Consider the following 19,616-nt stretch of genomic DNA (forward strand, 5'->3'; position numbering starts at 1 on the left):
ATCCATGGTTACATGTCATTGCAGCAATGTGGAGAAATTTCATCTCAAAATCACCTCTAAAATGAACAAACTCTAATTACAGTGTCCTGACATTGACATTATATCAAACGAATTCCTTCACAGGTTAGCTCATCATTGTCTTTGTATATTCTTCCTGGTGTCTTACTCTATCACAGGTACACATTTGGTTGCATTTCATAGCAGCAAAGTAGAGACCTCTCACCTCAAAATCACCTCCAAAATGAATAAACTTTATTTACAGTATACTGAACTTTGACCTTTCACCAAACTAATTCCCTCATAGGTTATTATCATTTCGATCTTCCTGATGTCTTCACAGGTTCACAAGTTCAAATTTGGTTACATTTCACCACCCACAGCAAAGTAGAGAAATCTTAAAATGAATAAACGCTATTTACGGATAGGAGGGTGACAGAAGGGGCGTTCAGTTGGTTGCAAACTGCAGCCACAGCAGCAGATGCCAGTTGATCCTACATACTGAACCTTATTGAGTAAATGTGCATAATTATATTCCTCCATTGTGTCGGACTAAATGTGTGCTGAAGCTTCGACCCTCTTTATAGGCTGCAGAACAACTTGGTTGTTAACAGCTGATGATTGACTTTTAATTGCTTGTCTTTGCTTTAGATTGCAGGTTAGAAAGGTGCCGTTTATATGTCAGGTGAACCCTCAGGAGGTTACATATACGTATACTTCGAAACAGAGTTTAAAAGCCATGAAACTCCCATCCAGTGAGTCAGAACTGACGAAGCCTCTTGGATGAGAGGCGAAACCTTCATCAACATTAAGTTTGAGTGGTTTCCGGGCAACCCAGTCGCCAGGCAATAAAATGCTGGCGGTCAATAGTTATGCAAACCAAAACTGCAAAGTGTTGTCGCAGCATGAAACAGAAAACTGAACCCTGAAGAAACGCAGAAGTCGCAACATGATGAAATGCAAAAAGTATGAACGTATCCTCGGTTTGCGGAAACCGCCGCCGCAGTGATTTACAGTGGGCGACAGGTTTATTCCAGGAAGTTTGAACAATTTAAGGTGCTGTCAACACATTCAAACAAACATTCATTCCTAACAAACTGCACGCTGTTATTGGCGAGGAGGAGAAGAGCGTCACACCCACTGACACTCAAGAATGTCCTGAACACGGTGAAATAGTAGGGGCAGAGGGCAGCGTCACTGCAGATGCAGACACCACCACATACTTTAGGTGGGTCACAAGTGATGACAAACAGGAATTCATTTTTTCTGAGTCAATAAATTGTATCATTTTACCTTTAAATAAGGCTGTGTGCCGGGACTGTTTGCTTTATGACTCAAGAGAGTCTCTCTGTCTTTAAATCCGGAGAAGGCGGCTAAACTGCTTTCGTGGTTTCAGCGTACGAAAGTCCAACTCGCAAGGTTTGAACAGAATTGGTCAGAATTGGTCTTTAAGCATGTTACATTAGTTTATTTGCGTGAGGAAACCGTTGAAAGCATCCCAAAACATGGAATACCACATTTTTATATTGTAAAAGAAATATCGTTTTATTTCCTTTTGTTTTTTTTTGTAGATTTTTATTTAACTGAAATTCAAATGATCAACAGTTTAGTGGCATAAGAGCCGGTGATGAGTTGGGACTTCAGGCTTACACTGGTCATTCTTCAGTACGGTTTATACTTCTAGTTGGGCAAACAGTTAAGATTCAGGGAGGAGAGGTAGAAGATTGTGTAGAAGGATGTGTCCTCTGTAGAATATCCAAATAGCAGCATTTATCATGTCCTTGTTCGTTGTCTTCACCAGGTGTAGGAACCACAAATGGATAGAATAAGAGCAGGTCCTCACGCCTCCGGTGCAGCTGCGGGCAAGGGTCATCAATATCTGTAAGAAAAAGGGAGAAAGCAATACTACGCAGGAAAAAAACAAAAACAATGAACAGACTCAAACAAAAATAAATCCCATTGGATCACCGCTCATGACCCACTGGAGGTGTGTGGCGGTGTCAGTATCTGCCTGTATTTTCGTATTTCTTTGAGTGTTCTGGTGTGTTCACGACGTTGCTGGAAAAACAAAGCTTGGGTTATAAAAGCACAGATGGGTTGATGACTCACCAACACACAGCAAATGTCTAAAGAGATTTTAAAAAATCAATTTATTTACAGCAACCGACAAATTCTGCAAAGATAGCATCAATTAAGCCTTATTCTATCTGCTTTTATCTATTTCTTTGTTGTTATAAACATCTCCAAGGCAGGTGAATTAAAAAGAGAAAATAGTTACTATGTGAGTCACACACACACACACACACACACACACACACGTGCATGCACACACACACACACACACACACTGTGAAACCTGTCTGCACTCACAGCAGACACAACACCCTCTGACAGTTACAGCTACTCATGCATGTATCGGTTACAGAGCTCAGCTTCAGCTGTGAGTTTGCCAATTTCTTATCTTGCAATGACTGGTATGAGGATGAGTTAGCTTGACTTACCAGAACACAAACAAAACATTTTTTCCAGATTAAATCGCCAGCTCACAAGTGCACCACAATACTGGTGAACTGCATTCCTCTCCTGGCAGGAGGAAATACATATACAAATACATACTTTTTCCCCCAGTGTCCGTTGGTTGGTTGGTTGGTTGGTTAGTTGGGAATAAACAAAACTATGGAACATGCTATTATTACTTTTTTTCATTTTAAGTCCCTTTTGAACCTGTGTTATTTGTGCTTTTGTATGATTCTAGTAAAAACGATAAGGTAGGGAGGGACGTTTAAAATAGTATTTACACCGTCTTCCATGCTGATGGGTGGATGGCATGATATTATTGACTGAAATTGGTTGGTTCAAGCTTACATAGGTGTGCATGTGACATTTTTGTTTTAAGGTACGAAGACATGACTGGATTTAAATATGAAGATACAAACTAATGATTTTTTCTTATTTTTTTACTTATATAATCACATGTTTATTGCCTGCTTGACTGTGGATGCCCTAAAATTCTCTAAAAGGCATTTTTCATTTCATGTTTTATGTTTCATATGCAACAGCCATGTGGCATGATCAGGCTGCTTGCTCTCCAAAAACTTAAAGGAAAAGTTCACCCAAAAACTTAAGTCTAGTCATCATCCACTCATCACCATGTCCACAGAAAGTCGGGTGAAGTTTCGTAGACAACAGAACATTTCTAGAGCTGCATAGCAAAACAGCGCTGCAGCGTTCTCCTGAACATGTGAAGTAGATGGAGATAAGAGAAAACTTAAGGTGTAAATGTATTTTCAAACACATTCAGGATGTCTGGGCTTCCGGAGTCTTTTGATATCGCTGGACGAGCTCTACGGAGCGATATTTCTCTTTTTGAACATTTGAAAACAAGTCTCCATCTACATCCAGGTGTTTAGGGGACCGCGTCAACATTGTTTTGCTGTAAAACTCCAAATGTTTTGTGGACTACAAAACTTCAACCAGCATTTCATCGACATGGTGGCGACTAAATTATGATGGGATTCTCATTTTTGTGTCAATTTATCCTTTACTTACACATCTAAAATTGTATTCACGCCCTGTGTCAAGTCATTTTCTTCAGTTCAAAGAAAAGTAGATCGATTGCATTCTGTGGGAAGCCATCTAACTTGCACCTCACTGGTGCCTGACTCATTGCTGTGTGCAATCTGGTCACGTACACAGCACAGAGAGAGGTCTGACTCGTTACTAGTGTACTGTAGAAAAGGAACATTGACATATGAAGCGTTCACAGTCATCTGTCCCTGGTACAACCTGTTCTTTAAGACATCACTGGCCTTTCTCTGTACATAAACCATGACACCCCTGAACAATAAGTGTAGCATTTGACACTCAGGTGCATTATGTGCGGACTTAAACCTGTAACTTTGACTGTTTGCCGTTTTAAGAAGTCAAATCATCTGGGAAACATCCAGTGTTTGATGGCATGGCCTACAATGTATAAGCGGGCCATTATGTGCTCGACTGAAAGGAGGCATTTATCTTGCTTGGCTGTGATGTCATGTCATGTCCCCGCTGACCTCAATTAGGCTCCTGTAAGAACAGTGTGTGACCCGCGACACTGCTTATAATTCTTTTGTTTTCACTCATTAAAATAGATAAACCGAACAAACAGACCGAGCAATAATCGGATCAATCTTATGTAATTGCAACTTGTTGATAAAGCCTGAGTCACAGAGCTCTACACAAAAAAAAACAAACCGCCCACGACGGCTCCACTGCGAAACCGGCCGTGATTTCACGGAGCAAGTTGCCGCCTCATTCTTCGGCATTTAAAATTTGAAATCTCAAGAAGCTGTCACAAATTACCCAGATGTCATCACTCACACTTCTATCACCTTGGTTGGCGGAAAAATAAACAGCGAAAGTAAAAAACTAAAGTGTGTGAGCGGGAATTTGGTTCATCGCTCAAAGCCGTTCGTCCGTCCCGGAGGGGTACAATTCTGACATTTTTGTTTGTCTGTTGTAAAGTCGTAAGTTTCCTCTTTAGTGTTGCGCTGCCTCCAGTTACAAAGCAATCATCTCGAGACGACCACAACAAACAAGTGATTATGCGTGTCACGGGGAGCCGAGGAGAGGGTTTTGCACAATTCAAGAAAAGCTGGGAGTGGGCTTAAAACAGAAATGAAACATCAGTGGAGCAAGTTATCCATGCTATGGGCACTGAGCCGGGCTTTTCTCCTTTGTGCTGGTAACTGTCTGGGTGGCCCTTTTCCTCTGTAGCCCACAGTGCAACATATTCATCATTTACCAAAACATTTTGAAATGTGCACCGCGGGAAATGTTTTCACTTTGCGCAAGTCCATCTCAGGTGAGCTCGGGCCAAGAGAAGTTGGCGTGTCTCTGTGTGTTGTTGATATATGGCTTTCACTTTGCGCGGCGGTCTTAACTTGAATTTATAGGTGCAGCTGCAGGGCTTTTCTTCCTTTTCAAGTGTTCCCAAGCCCGTGTGATGACATCATGTCTAAAATCACGTCCGCCAGACAGATTGGGTGACAGACAATTATGACGTTGACTGGCTTTGACCCTTAGGTGCAGAGATGTGTCCAGATGATACTCTGGATTGTAGATGGTGAAATCACCCGCGTTCCTGCAGTTCCTTAAATTGTTGGACTGTGTGGCTTACGGACAATTGTGCAGTTCAAGGGGCGTTTCATACCGTATCATGATACTATTAACTGTTAACCTTTTGTTGCCCCTGTCCCAGCTTGTTTAAAAAGAACATGTGAATAATTAACGAAAATCAATGGAGTTTATTCGTTAAAACACTGGTGGTGGTGATGGTGTTGGTGGAGGGGAAGGTCTGCTGCTGCTTACCTTTCCTTGTAGTAGGAAGAGAGCAACGTGCGGATTTCGCCGGATAAATCTGGAACGGCGAGACCGTCTCCGGGTGAGGATGGTGTTACTGAAAAAGAAGAGGGGGGCAAAAGACGCAACAGGAGGGTGAGTCACTCCATTTTTTACCATCTTAAAGAGAACCAACTCTGGAGCAAGTATTCAAAGCATCTCCTTTCATGACAGGAAACCGTGTTTTTGTTGATAACAGACTGATAAAAGGGGAATTTGGAGAGATGATTCTTTCTTGTAAGGAAGAGATGTCAAAATCTCATCTCGCCAAATTCCCCTCAGAATCCTCTTATCTTTCCTCGAGGCCGTCTGACTGGAGGACTGGAATGTTCTTAAAAAAAAAAAAAAGGGGCCATTTTGACGTCTAAGCGACACACCCACATTTTAGGTGTTGGCCTATTTTTGTTCCCCTGCTATAGTGTGCATATTTTCCGTTCCAGATGACTGATGTTTTTGTCAGCAGGTGTTGGAGATAATGCCCCTATTCACGTCAACAGTCTGGCCTGTTGTTCCAGGACACTGTCGGGCAGCATTATTTATCTTTCTTACATCCTGCTATTTACTCAAACCCGTTCGTCAGCTCTGAGGCAAGGCGACACGAGGGAGCATTACGTTTTACCTCTCATTATATTGTCAGAATTCCTGGCATGGTTAGTCAGATGTCTAAATGTGGATAGGTCATTACAGTCCATACATCCATTCACTGATACGTATGTTAACAGGTTTTAGCTCCTGAAATACAAGTAGTTTGAAACATTTTTTGCAAGCTATACACCCTCAGGTCTTGGCGAGTTTTTTTTTTCCCCTGTTGTCCCAGGCAGTCATCGCTGTCTTTTATTTCCTGCATGAAATATAAATTAATTAGCAGACTCGCAAAACTTGCATCAGTCACAGTGAAGACTAAAGGAAAAGTTCACGCAAAAAGGCAGAAATTAAGTCGTTCTCTTCTCATGCCCACGACGATGGAAAACTGGGGGAGATTTTGGAGGCCACACAACATTATTTCTGGAGCTTCGTAGCAAAACAGAATTGTGTGATTCTCCGAAACAACTTGAAGCAGATGGGGACTTCTTTCAAAACCGACTGAAAAAGACCAACATCACATGGCTCCACACGGCTCATCCGTCATAATCCTCGAACACGTCCGATATCACAGATCGATTTGAAAAGACGTCATTTACAGTACACCCCTTAATACGCCTAAATCATCACTGTAGCCACCAAGTTAAAAGCATGAGCGTACACCATTTAACGTGTGTGCACGAGCTCAACCGCACAGTTGATAATAATACGCCAGATTACGTATGGACTCTTTATAAGATTTTTTATTTTTTTATTTTTACATTTCCCTGGCTACTCCAGTTGTTTGGTAGAGTGCTGAAAAGCCACTTTGCTGTGAAGCTTCAGAAGTGTTTTGTCGGCCAATGGACAAATCTCCGGTACTCTCAGAGAACAAATCGTACCTTTTCCTCTGTGCCTCTAAGCGTTCATCAGCCTGATGACAGACACGCATAAAAGCATATCTGTTTACCGTGGCGTTAGATCACACAACTCTTAAAGATTTTCAGGTCTGCTAATAGTTTGAAACGCAGGACAGAAATAAAAAAGGAAGGGCCCAGAATCACACGGATACCATGTTTTTGCGAAATGATGAGCTGTGCATGTAAACGGGGAAAACTACCGATAAGATCCGGAAGGGCCTCCCCTGTTACATTACCTATTTCATGGTAAAGCGATCCCTGCTTCACTGTAATGGCTTTCCTGGAGTTGAGCGTGTCAATCTTCATGAGGCCATCACAGCACTGCTTCCACTGGCCTGCAACAAATAGCATTAGCACTGATTTTCATACGCACATGAATGGCAGAGTAATTAATCTGCTTCCAGCCAGCTTTTGTCTCTGTGCAAATAAACCTGTCAAATAGTTTACAGTAGTTTAAGTGCACAGAAACTCAGCGGCTATGTATGTCAGCTTTAATCTTTGTCCGTGCATTCAGTAAAGAGATTATGTCATACCTGTATCATATACCAGACTACTCTGGTTACAGATGTGAGAATGCTGTCCTTCTATGTGTGCTCTGAATTTAAATATAAATCAAGATCGCCTTATTATCAGAACAATAATTAGTTGGTGTCTTCCAAACGTATATGTGCTCCTGCAGCCTTGAACCACTCGTGCACCTTTCATGTGCGGGGTTCCCCAAGGATCAATTTTGGGACCCCCTCTTGTTCACTATGTACTCGCTACCCCTGGTGAAAATCCGACACAGACATGCTATTGACTTTCCAGCCTAGTCACCAGGATCTTACGTTAGCAGTCTTCTGCAAACCACAGTCACGTCCAACGGTGACATGTTTACCAGACATATCGTGTTCACATTTTATCCTTATTAGTCACCTGTCGCAGCAAGAGGTGGAGGGGGGGGGGTGGTGGTGGTGCTATTACAAGCCAACAACGCTGCCAAGAGGGCTACCAGAGCCTAAGTCACGTCACAGGGTGTTTTTAAGGATCCCTGTAGACATTTTAGTTCCGACATAACCAGGTGTTTTTGAGGAGACCTGCGGATATTTCCAGTGATTTCTGGCGCAACCAAAAGTTCCATCTCAATCCGTGAGTGTGGTGACCAAAACAGGCATTTTAAGCCCAGCCATGATGTTTTGGTTCAAGTAACCAAGTGTTTTTTGTGCCTAAACCTAACCAGAGCATTAGCACAGCGTTGTGTCGAAGGAAAAATGGAAAATTCAACAAACAAACGGATAGAAACGTTGTGTTTTTAACTTTTTAGTGGTTTTACAGAAACAAACTTACATTTATTCTTCTCTTTAAACGTCGGGCTTTATTGCATTTAGTATTGTTCTATTGTAAAAGCATGTTGTGTCTTTGTTTTTGAAAGATTTTCTATAAATAGGGTTTACTGGTGCTATTATTATCAAACCTGCCTGAACAACAACTGTTTCCTTTGTTTCACAAGGCTGTGAGCGGGCAGCTGCAAATACCTTCACATTTTCTCACACATCATCTGTGATGTCAGAGGAAGGTTGCAAAACAGAAGCAATTCAGTAAATCTACTGCTCACGTTTTGCACCATTTTGCCGGTTTTTTCCTGTTGGTTTGCACCGAGGGAATATGGATATTATCCTTCTCAGTCGGATAAAACATGCAAAGAAAAATTTAAAACGGTAAACAAGGAAACACACCCTTGTCCCGACCAAGGAGGGGCTAACCACATTCACTTTTTCACACCCGCTCGGTCTGATGACTGGAAATACTGACGTGTATTGCAATTGTTCAAGCGAACACAAAGATTTATTGCTCATCTCAATTCCTCAGATGCACAGAGGTGTGAAGACGCTGTAGAAATGAGTTAGAGGTGCCCAGTAGTGAAGACACGCTGCAGAAGCATACTTAAGAGCACACCCTTGGCACCGTTGCTGTTTAATGGCAGAGAATCAGCATGAATCTGTCTTCTCTCTCCTTCCACCACTTACTTAAAGTAACATTTAGCAGCTTTAAAATCATCTTGATGGCACAGTGTATTTTAATAGGGTGAATGGTGTCTCTGTCACAGCTGCTCCGCCCCCCCATCACTTGTTTCTGCGTTACATACACGTTTACTTCAACATACATGTTTTTTTAACACATTGTTATGATTTGATAAAAGATCATACACAGTACACAAGAAGTTACTTTTATTTTCTCTAAGGAAGCTCTTGAAATATTTCACATAGAAGAGACGACAAAGTACACTACAAAAAAATTATACGCCCAAATACGTGACTTTAAAGGGACAATATGTAAGAATCGGCCACCTCTTGAATTCATGAGATAGTGCAGCTAACCGTAGTTACTGTAAGCTTGTTAGCTCAATTAGCCATGCAGCTAGTGGCCGGGACTGAGAGGTCAGAGTGGTAATTTGAGAAAGGCTGGGCCAGGGCTAGCTGGTTAGCGTGCTAACCTCGATAGACATTTTCCATCTGATTTTAGTAGATTAGTTTACCCGACCAACCCTGGATAAGCAGAAGAAAATGTCTATTTGTATACAATCTATTTGTATATCGCAATTACAAACACTTAACTTTCCAGTTTTATTCTGAAGGTTTTTTCAGAGGTGTGTGGTTATATAACATTCACAGCCTGATCTCTGGAACATTGCTTTTCCTGGAAACGTGGTTAATTTGATTATTATTGTTTTTTTGTGTGTGTGTGTGGCTGTTGACAGTATTTTCTGACTTGTGTGGGGGAAAAAAAAGAGTTAACAAAAATTCCCCTCTGTAAAAGCCTTTGGCTCTAATATGTCAACAAAATGAAACAAGAATGAACTACAATGAATTCTGAACCTGGCTTTATCCAGTGTTTTGTAATTTCCGACTAACTGGTGCCTTTTTAATTAGATAACGCTGCATATTTAAACATAAAATCCCAGAAAACCTAGAACGCAAAAAAAACCATTTAGGGCAGTTTCATGTATTTCCTTAAAGCCACCGTTAAGAAAGCCTTCCAGGAGTTAATGAAGCAGATAACTCACAGCGGATGTAGTGCCAGAGCTTAAACAAACACAACAGACATTCATGGGAGGGAAGCCAGACAGTAAGGTTAGTGATGTGCAGAACAGCAAGACATCATGCTAGACGTAATTTGCCAACATGTCAAGCTACTTGTTACAACAACATTGTGGCAGCACTGGCAGTAAAAATGCTCACAGGCCAGCCCAATCTACATAAAAATCTAAACTACAGACATGAAAAAAACTGAAGGTGTAAAGGGGCTCGGGGTTTCAAGTGAACCCAGTTTCCTCACTATTCCTGTATTGCCTGTTGGCATTGAGGGCAGTTTCTGTTTTTTTTTAAATATTTTTCTGTAAAGTGTCCTTGGGTGACCTGTAAGGCGCTTATAAAAAAAATGTATTATTATTATTATTGTGATCATCATTATTACTAGAATGACTTGGGACAGAGTTTGTGGCTGGCAGTCTAAGGGGAAGAGGTTCTCAGTGAAACAGGGACAGATTCATGCTGTGTCTCAATTCAGGGTCTGTATCCTTCAGAGACCGCATTTGAAGGCCAATTACGTCACAACGCCACGCGAAGGCTGTCCCAATTCGAAGGCTCCTCCAAATGCGGCCTTCTATTCCCTCTTTTTGGAGGATGCAACGCTACTATCCTTCGTGGCCTCGTGACGTAAGGGTAAAACATCTCGTGATGAACCAAGAAATGCTCCAAAGGCTAGACCGTCCCTTTAACGACGGTTGACGCACTTAACGAGGTCTCTCCGAACGACTCGCCTTCGAAGACCGCAAAGGCCGAGTCCTTCGAAGGGTGCAGACCCTGAATTGAGACAGAGCGTCAGAATGAGGGAGCCACCTATGTGCCATTCACCACCTCTTTTAAGCCTTCACGGAAGGGTGTCATCACACCATGATTGGCCCAAGCTGCTTCCAATCCTCATTTAGGAGTCGGTCTCCACCACCCTGATCTAAATCCCCTGCAATTAGTCCGGAGGGATTTTAAAAATCATCCCCAAAACAAAGAAAGATAGTACGTCCAGTGTTTACTGTGCAAGTTACTGTGTTTATTGTGTGTTGTTTTGTGCAAGTCTTTTGAGGTATAGTAGCTTTCCGAGGTCAAACGTATAGACATTTTACTAAGGTTTGTTCCACCCAAATACTCCTCTCTGGGCTAGTCCTTATAATTTAAAAGTTCACTCCACTCAAATACTTCCTTCTGCGTACCTATATCACCACATCGTCTAATCATGGTGCTCAGTAGCCACTTACTGTTGCGCCATCAGTGCAGCGTCAAATTAGCCGTGCACGAATAATTGGCTGTGTGACTCAAAGTGGTTCGTCAATATCATTCTCTGGAATGACACACTGCTGTAAAACAAGGCTGTAAAAATGTTCAGACAGCATCCGAAACAACACCCCGCAACGACGTCATGTAATCACAAGTTGGCATTAAGTTTATCTCCGGTGCCTGAATGAAGTCATCACGATGGAAACTGCCACCGGACACCAGACACAATTACACAAATACGGTATGTGCCAAATGTTAGGATATGACAATTCTTTAAATCGACAAAAAAAAAAAAACATCAGGGGCCTTGAAAAAACATTTGATTTGCAATTGAACTCAGACTTCAGGTCATTTCCGACAGCGTGCTTATATTCTATTCATAAAAGAAGCATTAAAAAAACTTGATCCAGCAGGTTCTAAGAATCCCATTTCTATTTTACACACATCATCGTCATCTATCAATCTTAAATTGACCCCACCTGCCTTACGATTGTTTTTCTTATGTAATATCAGCACAGATAAGGTTACAGTCAGTAACAGGAGGCTGAGCCAGGCGACACTTATGATTCGGTGGACTAAAATGACGGGTTAACTAATGAAAAACATGCACTCGGGAGTCTTATTTTATGACTTTAGGTCGTCCGACTCTTCACACCTTTAACTGATATTTCCTGTCAGACAGTGGCGTGCACAGACTTTTTGAAGGGCAGGGGCGAAAAGAAGGGCACTTTAGCCTGCGTTTTGGCTCCCAAGAGGGCACTTTAGCGCATGTTTTGGCTCCCAAGAGGGCAGTTTATCATATTTTAACCAGCCAAGGGGGCAGTTTAGTGTGTTTTGCCAACCAAGAGGGCACTTTGGCACGCTTTTTTGGCTCCCAAGAAGGCACTTTAGTGCACGTTTTGGCTCCCAGGAGGGCACTTTAGCGTGCGTTTTTCAACAATTGGGCCACAAGGGGGGGCGACTGCCCCCCTGCCCCCCCATTGTGCACATCACTGCTGTCAGATTGTCGTAATAAGGCTCACGTTAAGTTCACCAAACTGCATTCCCCCTACATAGCCAGCAGGGATATCCCTTAATTCAAGACTAGATTTGAGATTAAAGATATGATCAAAATGAAATAAAGCAAGGTTTTAAAAATAGATACTTATGTGTGCTTTTCTTTATTATCATTGAGATGGCACCAGGAGTGGGAAAAACTCATAAATGCCTGAGTTGGTGTGAAAAAAAAATGATTTTGTTGAAATTTGCAGACAAAGAAAAAGAAAGAAAAAAATGTATGAAGAGTGACCAACCAGCTCATCGTTGCTGTTGTTCCGTTCATATTGCCTGATAATGTTTTTGTGTTATGACAGGAACAGATGCATCTAGACACACACACACACATATATATATAGAATACAATATATATGTATATATATAGTATTATATATAGATATATCTTGCTGAGAGTTAGACGAGAAGATCGATACCACATTCCTGTTTATATACTGACTGTAAGGCTGAAGCAAAGAGCCAATTAGCTTAGCTCGGTTTAGCGTACAACACGTCTCTGACTATCAGCATTATTGGCTTCACAAAAGTAATTCTCACTGCAGGGCTCAGACGATATCCTCACGGTGTATTGGCAGATTTCAGGTGGACTATCAGAAGTGAGAACAGATTCTGTAGAGTTGTTTCCGACTGTGAATCACCTTAACTGAACTCTGCACTGTATTTGAGTCCTGATGTAACCCCGTGAACTCATCAGTTTGCCAAAGAATTTTATAATTAATAATGACGCTTAAAGCAATTAATTTTTTCCGTACCCACGCCTTAAATTGACACCTGATCATTATGTTCTATACAGAAAGGCCATACCTTTTTCTCAAACCTTTAAATTATAGTCTCATTATCTTTAATGGTAGCTAGTATTTAGGGCGCAGGTTACATAACCCCTGCTGTCCGTTGAGGCCTTACTCATGTTGTAGACGTGCTGCCAGAGGGCCTCGGTCCAGCGCGGGGTGTCTTCGGGTGCGTGCGTGGTTAGCGTGTAGGTTACATCCTCTCCTTGACGCTGTGTACTGATGTATATACTCCGGCACTGGACTGGGTCTCTCTCTGACACACAGACGAGGGTGTCCTGATGGGACGACACACACACGTAATCATTTCCACGTCTGATTTATTCAGAAAATCAGGTTGGAGTTTTGCTTTATCGAGTGCCTTCGAAGACACATCCATATAGCTCAGACATTACAGGTAGTCATGATGCTACTGAAATATTAAGTTTGATGGAAGCTGAGAGCAAATCTGGGACACACCTTTTCTAACTTCGTCTGTGATCAGGCATATCAGTTCTGAGATATAATGATTTGAAAAAAGATTTTAAAGAAGTTATGCAAAACCAATCAGAATTCATTTTAGGGATTTTCTCAAATATTATGTAATTGTACTTCTTTGAGCCTTTCACAATTTAAATGACACAATCTAAGAACTGCACAATCAAACCTTGTGAGTGTTTATAACTGTCTTAGAGTCTAATGATAAATGTGTTTATCACACTGATATTATACACTCTTAATAACACAAAATAATACTTGATAATAATGATCTTAAAAGCCTTATTACTTATTAACTACCACTCATAACTAGGACCTCAATATAAATACAATGTCACTTAAAAAAGTAACAGACAACTAAAAAGCTTCCAATACTTTCCTCTCAAATGTGAAAAACAGCATACGGTGAACACGAGAGTTAAGTTCAAGTGAATAGAAGTAATAGTACTTAAGTAAATGTATGTAGTTACTTCAACATTTGGAGTTTGTTGTTTGTAATAGGGTGTCTAAAAGAAAAAGATCATCTGTCTTCATATTTCTAGTACTTCTAGAACACTTTCTTAAATGCATATCTAAAATTTCCTTTTTTGATTACAAACAACGTATTTGATAGAGTGGGTATGGTTAGGTAGGTATCATACTTACCGTATTTAAATCATTTTTTTATGTGTCTCATGATGCCACAACCTGAAACGTGTTGGTCTGACAATAAAGTTGTCCTATACACTACAAGCGTTTTGACTTTGACTTCTCTGCGTGCCTCTGAAGTTTGTGAAGCTGGGCCAGAAGCCGGTAATTTCCGTTTGACAAAAATGAATCTTGCTCGTTGTGAGATGCTCTCCGTGTTCCCTCTAGGACAACTTTTATAAATTCACCAGTGCACTCTGGTGGCCTTGGCGTGTTGTTGTAATCAGCGTGGACAAAGCCGTAAATGAATCCATCTATTTATTTGTGACTTTGCTCATTTTTGAACCGACCTTTCTGATGTGGATTACGAGTAATGGCTCGTCCTCAGACTCCAGGTCCTCTTCACTCTGGTAGCAGAGGAGACTTTGCCCCCTGAGGACACCGTAGACATTTTGCCAGCGATTAAGGTCCTCTCCGAGCTGAATGAGAGCAGGGAGTGAAGTCTTTCAGTGGATGATAATGTGATTACACTACTAACAGTCACAAAGTGGGATAATATATTAGGATATAGTCACCTTAACCTTGAGTCGGCCACTCATGACAGGCAGAATCATGCACATAGGCTGGGCGACCAGGCGGCAGCACATGTTGCCGTACAGAGGCAACCAGAAGGGACTATCCTCTGGGGAAAACAAAGGGATTAGGGATTAGAGGAGAGGAGAAGAGACAGGAGGAAGAGAGGAGGTGATTTATAACTCACCTGTTGCTGCCAGCGACAAATCATGCGTCTTGAAAGCCTCCTGGACGTGTTCGATTCTCAGCGTCGTGTGAGCCAGCAGGTTGAACTTGGGCCCCCTTCATACAGGAAAAAAAAAAAAGTGTCCGAAATCAATCTTCATTTTTCTGGATGTTGAAAATTCCCTTTAGTGTGTGCGTGTGAGGGAGAAGTGCCGTCCTTACAGTGAAGACCGACGAGGGGACGAAGGCGGCGACACACCTCCTGGTCCCTCATCTCCTCCACTGGATCCACAAACAGTTGCGGACTCGAACGCGGCACGGATCTTACTCCCAGAGGAGCATCCCAGAGAGCCCCCCAGCAGGCTCCCTCTCCTGGGTCCTAGAGCCCCCTGTGAGGAGCTGTCCACCGCACAGCTGCTGTACAGCTCGACACGGAGCTGGAACTCCGGACCCACGTCGTTGCTGCTTGCACACAGACGCTTTTATAGACTGACTCGTACATTATCGGCCCCACGTTATTTTAGAGCACACGCACACAAGACACAATCAGCTGTACTTTTTTGTCAAATTAGGCTTAAAGTAGAAATAATATCTGCCTTATTAGACAGTTAACAAAGAAAGTTAATCCCACAGTAAACTTGTAAAACCTGATAACTGATCATTCAAATTAGGCAAAAACTAGACTCTATTAGAAAATTAAAAAAAAACACAGTTATTCACTCTGAAAACTGAAAATATGTAACAGATTTCAAATTGGAAAAAAACTATAAATAACTCTATTACACAGTAAACAATCACTGTTATACACTAAGTAATTTGATAAGACGTAACAAGCTGAATTTTATTTCAAATCGGACAAAAACTAAGATCGTGATGGCAGCACAGTTTTCAATTCAATTCAATTCAATTCAATTCAATTCAAAGAACTTTATTTTTCCGTTAGGAACTTCATTTGTTTTCTTGTTATGTTTAGCAAAACTTCTACGAATGTCTAATAAGGTGCTAACGAGCAAGCGTGTGGCTCTGAACTATTCCGGACATCCAGGCTAGGAGAGACCACAATGTTGTTTGATTTTACAATACAGTTTTATGTTGTGTTTTCAACTGGCTCTTACTTCTAGTTTTTGTCTAATTTGACACAACATGCCACTTGTTACAGCATATTAATTTACCTAGCGTGTAACTTTGTTCATTTCCTTGTCTAATGAATTACATGTTATTTCTAGTATTATCATCTGTAGTTGTTTGCAGCCAAATTGGACCACAGCTGAACCTCTAAAGAACTGCGACGACACAGGTGACTCACAATATGACGGTGTCTTCGAAACACACGTCAGTCAGAGTCCGGTCCACCATCACCAGATCGGTGTCGTGGATCTCTGTGCCACACTGGAGCAGGCAGAACACGGCGCACCGATGCAGCTCTGCAAGTGAAAAGAATCGAGTAAGAAAATGCAGTTTGGTTCTGAAGGCAAGTCAGGTAAAGTGGGCAATTATTTCAGTCTTATGAAAGAACCAGGCAGAATGACGGGGGTTAAGGTGTCCATGCAATCAAACCCTTTGCTTTTTTCATTGATTACTTTCTCTCAGTCCGTATAATTTCAATCAAGACGTCAACATTAGTGCAGTCGGTGGCCTTACCTCCTTTGTTTTTGAAGTACTCTGAGTCTTTCCACATCAGCGGGATTCGCAGGTCTGCAGAGTGCAAATTTAAAAAGTTGGAGCAAATATAAAAGACAGGCTCAAGTATTGTGGTGAGATGTTTTTGCTACTTTCGCTCACCTGAGAGGGCTACTTTTCCCAGACACGGCGCTATGTCTTCAGATGGCCTGCAGCAGCAGAAATACAGAATAGAACCAACAAGCCATACATGAAGTACAGCATGTAAAGGCGATGGACAAAATAACAAGAACACCAGTGGAATCCAGCTCGACAGCAGCACAAATTAAAAGCCTGAGGAATAACGACATCGAATGGACAAATCTCAACAAAAATGAGCATTCATGTTGCACAGATAAGGTTCTCTATGTCCACCATCATACCTGTAGTTGTATCATGCATATGTGTAATCTTAAATACAAGTGTATCCATTATAAACAGAATAAATGAGTTAAATCTACAAATCTAACAAAAAACCCCTCAGAGGATTGAAAAGGCTCGCTTTGCCTCCCTCTGGTGGTCAATACGGGGCATGACGCCATCAACTTGATCCAACAACATTTCTTTGTCTCCATCTCCACTGTCAAAAGATCTATTGACTGTCTTTTTTCATACAGTATATCCCTGCACTCCATCTGACCTTCGTCCCACTCTCCCTAGGATTTGCGCTTTCCTCATCCTCTGTAGCTGGCTGAGCAGGGCCAGGATGCGGGCGCTGCAGGTCAGCAGGCTCCTGGAGGCCTCCAGGGCCTGCTCTCTCCTGGAGCAGGCTGCCAGAAGCTTACTGGCCCCCTCCCGCATTCGCACCTCCCTCTCGATCTGCTTCAGCACCTCTCCTTCCTGTCACAGATGAGTGAAATAAAGAACATTCTTTCAATAAGAACTATCAATATTTATATTCTTGTGCCTGCCATGCCATGGCTATAGGTGCAACTGCGATGTATATTGTAAAACGTTAAGTACGCACAATTGTTTTTTTTTTGTTTGAAGTCATTAAAGTGTTCCTTTCATATTCAACACAGTGGGAACAGTCACCTGCAGTCACATTTTTCAGCGCTCTCCCTGCTATAACGGACAAAATAAGGCTCCTGATGGCCGTTCCAAACCATGTTGGCGTGTGTGCAAGTTCGGTCACGGTTTTTACTTTTGGTGACACACAAATGAAGCACTTCAAGCACAGACAGAAAGCAGCAGGCGGGCAAGCAGGGAAACTTAAGCGTCAGACAGTGCCTCTCCTAATGGAGTTAATGAGAACCTGATATGGAGAGGGCGGAAAAAAAGAGCACCAGGAGCTTGTGAGAACTGCGAGAAGGAAGTAAGATAAGACCTGGCACTGCATACTGGTGACTAGTATCTCACTTTGAGTTCCCAGGTTCCCAGAAAATTAATCCTGAAGGTTGATCCTCTGACATTTCCTCCAATGCCACTGTGCTATTGGATAGGTCGCCATGTTCCCCTCAGGATGAATTTTAATCACTGCGTTGATCCCTGATTAATAGAAATGTCCTCATCAGGTCCAAATTTCACCTAATCCAACTAGCTTATGGTGAAATATCCGGGAAACTGATCATATTCACATCAGCCTCCTCAAAATAACGTGCAAATCTGAGACGGTGTCATGCAGCCTAATGGAGCAACTAGCAGGCTGGAGACTCTCAGTCTTGTCCTCTGATGCATGATAATGTGAGGGTGTTTGAGTAATTACAGTTTACAGGTAATGTTGATGATGTGTGGTGATAAACCACACGTCAGGCAGCCGTCACTGTCGTCGGCCTTGTAACTTTCCAACAACCTGCTGATCCTTCCGGCAACAGTCCTTCGAACACACGCTGACCCAGACCCGTTACGCAAGAGCCCAGAACCCCCCGAGGTGACGGCGTTAAACTGGAGCATCACATTAATCCCTGGACATGTTCACGCTGTCAGAGCCGCACGCCGGCTCCAGGTGAGCAAAGACAAGGTTGTATGTTGTTGCAAGAGACAAGTTTGTCTTTGTCTGGAATAACAGATTTTGTATATATTTATCATTGCATATGATTTTCTTATTGATTATCCACTCAGGAGCTTTTTTCCTGAAAATATCTGATTTATTCACCATGTTGACATTTTAACCAATGATATGATTATCAGGATATTGTTGTCTCTTTACAATCTGAATGAACTGTTGTGATTTTTGGATTTTACTTTATTTTTTTACAAGACACACACTGAATGGAGCGTCTGTGAGAAAGTACAATGACATTCATTAATACACGAGCACACACTTGACTGTTTCATACGGTGTATTGATTTGTTTCATAATGGACACAATTATTCAGTGTTAATTCCACGTTCTTGGGCTCAGTCGTTTGAGGTTTACCATTCATCCACACACCTCATAAGTGAATTAAAGTACAGATCTAAGGATCAAAAGTTGCATAAGTGAATAATGTTTTCTGAGCCTAAGCTGTGTTGAAATGTTGTGGGATTCTTTTGTTCTAAATGGATCCCACGTCATTACGTAAGATGTAATTCACTGAGCTGGTTTAGCAACAAAATCTTAAATAGTTCATTTGTGCCATCACATGATATCTTTAAATACTGCGCACATTGGAGACTGATGATGACGCAGATTGATCGTTAGGAATCATATTAGTTTGTCACAGGATCACTGCAAATTGTTATGTTAACGTGCAAATTAATCAGGATTTTTTTTTTGGTTTGTTTTTACATGTCAGATCACTTTTACTCAAGAGCTTTTAAAGAAAACATGAACAAAAAAAACATTAACATTCATTCATTTCTCTGCTGGATTATAATAAAAAGATTCATAAGTGTAAAAATAATACAAAATAAAAACCCATCTTGTTTCACTGACCTGGCTGTTATCAGTCATGTTCCTTCTTCTCGGAGGTCTGCTCCAGTCTCTGAGCACTCAGCTGTACGGTGAGCGGACCGAATAATCTCACAGCTGACTGAATGGACCTGCAAGACGGAGCAGTTAGTTACCCAACAGAGAGATCAAAACGGTCTTAAGCCTCACTACAAGGGGTGGTAGCACGGAGGGATTAGTGGAGTCTTTTATTCCGTCAGCTCTGTCACATGCAGTGCTGAATGCTTTTTATATA

The 19,616-nt window shown here is 41.7% G+C and overlaps 1 protein-coding gene across 2 annotated transcripts; it reads right to left on the reverse strand.

Annotated features, from left to right (window-relative positions):
- Window positions 1–1,533: 1,533 nt before the first annotated feature.
- LOC115592371 (rhotekin-like) lies at window positions 1,534–19,490 on the reverse strand. Of its 2 annotated transcripts, XM_030435009.1 has the most exons (13): window positions 19,367–19,490; window positions 17,150–17,349; window positions 16,633–16,679; window positions 16,492–16,545; window positions 16,157–16,274; window positions 15,073–15,312; window positions 14,873–14,967; window positions 14,688–14,794; window positions 14,463–14,591; window positions 13,124–13,286; window positions 7,094–7,192; window positions 5,347–5,434; window positions 1,534–1,876 (listed from the first exon to the last, which is right to left on the reverse strand). In XM_030435009.1, exons 1-13 carry the CDS (start codon window positions 19,382–19,384, stop codon window positions 1,870–1,872), a joined length of 1,365 nt encoding a protein of 454 aa, XP_030290869.1. In that variant the 5' UTR covers window positions 19,385–19,490; the 3' UTR covers window positions 1,534–1,869. The 2 variants fall into 2 exon arrangements, with proteins under 2 accessions (XP_030290869.1, XP_030290870.1); XM_030435010.1 differs by lacking the exon at window positions 7,094–7,192 and having other exon boundaries at window positions 1,541–1,876.
- Between the last annotated feature and the right edge of the window lie 126 nt (window positions 19,491–19,616).

This window comes from Sparus aurata, chromosome 12, assembly GCF_900880675.1.
Source record: "Sparus aurata chromosome 12, fSpaAur1.1, whole genome shotgun sequence".
Lineage (NCBI taxonomy): Eukaryota > Metazoa > Chordata > Actinopteri > Spariformes > Sparidae > Sparus > Sparus aurata.

What these genes read in the sequence shown, in the direction of transcription:
- LOC115592371 (XM_030435009.1), bottom strand. An exon ending in GTGGCCGACTCAAGGTTAAG is followed by an intron (nt 14,592 to 14,687) that starts GTGACTATATCC and finishes GCTCTCATTCAG; the next exon opens with CTCGGAGAGGACCTTAATCG. An exon ending in GCAGCACGTCTACAACATGA is followed by an intron (nt 7,193 to 13,123) that starts GTAAGGCCTCAA and finishes TATTTGTTGCAG; the next exon opens with GCCAGTGGAAGCAGTGCTGT.